This window comes from Buceros rhinoceros, unplaced genomic scaffold (genome assembly GCF_000710305.1).
Source record: "Buceros rhinoceros silvestris isolate BGI_N320 unplaced genomic scaffold, ASM71030v1 scaffold6522, whole genome shotgun sequence".
Classification (NCBI taxonomy): domain Eukaryota; kingdom Metazoa; phylum Chordata; class Aves; order Bucerotiformes; family Bucerotidae; genus Buceros; species Buceros rhinoceros.
The window spans coordinates 18416-21215 of NW_010400571.1; the positions used below are offsets into that span (position 1 = coordinate 18416).

The following is a 2800-nucleotide window of genomic DNA, read 5'->3' on the forward strand; positions in this document are numbered from 1 at the left end:
ACAGCCCTTCATTTTGCCCAGGTAGAAAGGCAGTCCAAGGACATGATTCTTCTGGCTCTCCCTGCAAACATCCATCACCTCAGAAGGGTGACAGGCCAGGCTCTGTTTTCTCTCCCTAAGCAGACGTCAAGTGTTAAGGAGCAGAAACTGGCACGTGCTGCCAGTCGACAGGCAGAAGTTGCCCAGCTCACTTGGAGGGGGGCGTGGGGGAAGGTTGCTCTGTGCTGCAGGCAGCAGCTCTCATGTGGTCAGGAGTAGCAGGAGCCAAAATAAAAACTCTTGCTCGTAACTACTCCTTCTTTTAAGATGCCAGGGCTCCCTCTTACACATCATTCAGAAGCCGCCTGCGTGCTGCCTCTGGCACCAGCAGCGCAGGCCAGGGGCTGAGGTCCCTTGGAACTGATGCTGCCAACACTACCAAAGCGGGGATTTACCAGAAATTCTTCTTCATTTCACAGTGGCTCTACACAGAAATGAGAAGCTGCATCACCCTCATGATTTTCTGGTGGTGTTACTGCAACCCTGTGACACTGATCCCATGAGGAGAGTCAGCCACAGGCCCTGAATGGCTGCAACTACAGAAATACCAGCACCTATAAACAAACGGACAGCACCAGGTTATCCAGAAGTTGCCTAGTGCCAGTGTCACCTCAAACTGTTTTCATAGGTTTTAGTGGGACCTGTATGGAAAAAGGCACTGGTGGTCAGGGCAGCGGGGTCCTTTAACATCTCTGAGACTTGTCTTCTCATTGCTTTGCAGATTGTTTATATTAGCAGGAACCCTAAGGATGTTATGGTTTCTCACTACCACTTCTCCAAATACATGCGCGTAGTAGAGGAAGTACCAGATTTTAACCTTTTTATGGAGAGATTTTTAGCTGGCAAAGGTAGGATTTCTTTTTTACTAAGGATCCTATTCCATGACCACAGACTGAATGCAGATTAATTATATCCATAAATATCAATTAAGAGAATCCTGAGCTATGCTGTCACCTGAATCCAAAGCTGCAGAGGCTGTATGTGCTTGACACCATCTTCTCGTGAAAGCTGGTCCAAAAGGACTGCCATGGTCATGGCTTTGCTGCTTCCCAACAACTGCAAACTGGATGGTGATTCAGATTATAACTATGATCACTGAGAATCTCTTCATACTTTCTGCACTTCCTTAGCAGAGCTGAACCCCAAAGAATGGACACCGTCGAGCAGAGAGAGAGAACTAGATCTTTGCTTCTGGCAGAGTTAGTTCACATTACTAGAAACAAAAGATTTGCCACAGTAGCTCAGAGAATTGTCACAAAGACTGAGAGCATGCAGCCCTCCAATTATCAAAAAACAGTATTTTAAAAAAACCTTTCAGAGACCTAAGTGACTGATAATTTCACTGCTTTACTGCTCGCTGTTAACAGTATTTATTTTTCTTCTTTTAATACCTTCCCATGCTAAGTACTTGCCAGTTCATGGATAGATCACGTTGCAGGCTGGTACAGCCACGCAGAGGATTTCAATATACTCTTCCTCACCTATGAAGAAATGAAAAAGGTGAGGTTAATTAGCATCACTCTATTCGAGACATTTTCCCTCTATGTTGAGTGCATTTCCAGAGGTGGCTGCCCTTCTCCTGGTGGGCAAGCTCCACAGCACCCCAGCCGTGGCAGCATGTTCCACATCCCCTGGCACTGCACTGGTCCCTCCACCGTCACAGCCTGGCCAACTCCCTTGCTAGGACAACAAGGTTGATCAAACTCCAGCAGGGTCAGTGCCTTTGCAGTGATGAGCACCATTCCAGGGGGGACTTTGCCAAGACATCCAAAGGGAGATGCAGACTGGGTTTGCAGCGTGGGGAGCAGAGGACAGAATTGCCCATCTCCAAGGGCACACTGCTGCAGTAAGCTGCAGCATCACTGCTCTCTGGTATTCAACTTGTGCAAGCGAGACTATGCTCACATAAAAACAATGGTCAGTTTTGCACCCAAACGCCTATCCCTTATTATCCTGTGTTCCACTGCCAGATGTATTCAGTTCTTTGCGTCATCAGGTCTCTCCAAAGTAACGTTATTGCAGGATCTCAGAAGTGCTGTGCTCAAGATCTGCAACTTCGTCGGCAAGAAGCTGAGCAATGAGGAAGTGGACAGTGTTGTGAGACAGGCTACCTTTGAGAACATGAAAAAAGATCCCAGGGCAAACTATGAACACCTGGCAGACGACGTTGTAGACAAAGACAGAGGATCTTTTCTACGAAAAGGTAAAGGGGAAGCAGGCCGATGCCACAACTGTTTAATCCCATGCTCCTTGATGTGAGGTGAGCCTAGGGTTTCCCAGTGTTGGAGGAGACCTCCAGGGATTAAAGAGAGTGGTGCCCCAAGAGAAAATGAGAGAGGAGGCACTTGTCCTAATCTCCTCTTGGATCTCAAAGGAATCAGTGAAACAGCAGAACAAAAGAGTTGAGTAACCACGTGAGGAGACAGGTTTATAGGTCTAGGCTGTGTTTTATTCACAGCCCCTAGATTTGGCAGTGTGTGCTCAACAGAGCACATAGTGTCTCGCTTGGGAGGCCAGTGACGGGAAGATGCCGAGGATGCCAGGAATTGGTTCCCAAGACTAGTGCTCACAGTTGGCAGTGGCCTTCAGAGGTGAACACTGAGCTTCTCACCTCCCTTTGCTGACTTCTTCCTCAGGCACCGTTGGAGACTGGAAAAACATGATGACAGTGGCTCAGAGTGAAAGGTTTGACAGTGTTCTTAAAGAGAAACTGAAGACTCTGCCCATCAAACTCATCTGGGACATTAACGAGGAAATGTAG

General features: G+C 47.6%; 1 protein-coding gene across 1 annotated transcript in view; it reads left to right on the forward strand.

Moving 5' to 3' along the window:
* LOC104489712 (amine sulfotransferase-like) overlaps positions 1 to 2800 on the forward strand; it is a 4732-nt gene extending 1932 nt beyond the window's left edge. The window contains exons 3-6 of the mRNA XM_010131909.1: positions 761 to 887; positions 1445 to 1539; positions 2062 to 2242; positions 2676 to 2800. Coding sequence (XP_010130211.1) covers positions 761 to 887; positions 1445 to 1539; positions 2062 to 2242; positions 2676 to 2800 — 528 coding nt within the window. The remainder of the gene's footprint in view (positions 1 to 760; positions 888 to 1444; positions 1540 to 2061; positions 2243 to 2675) is intronic.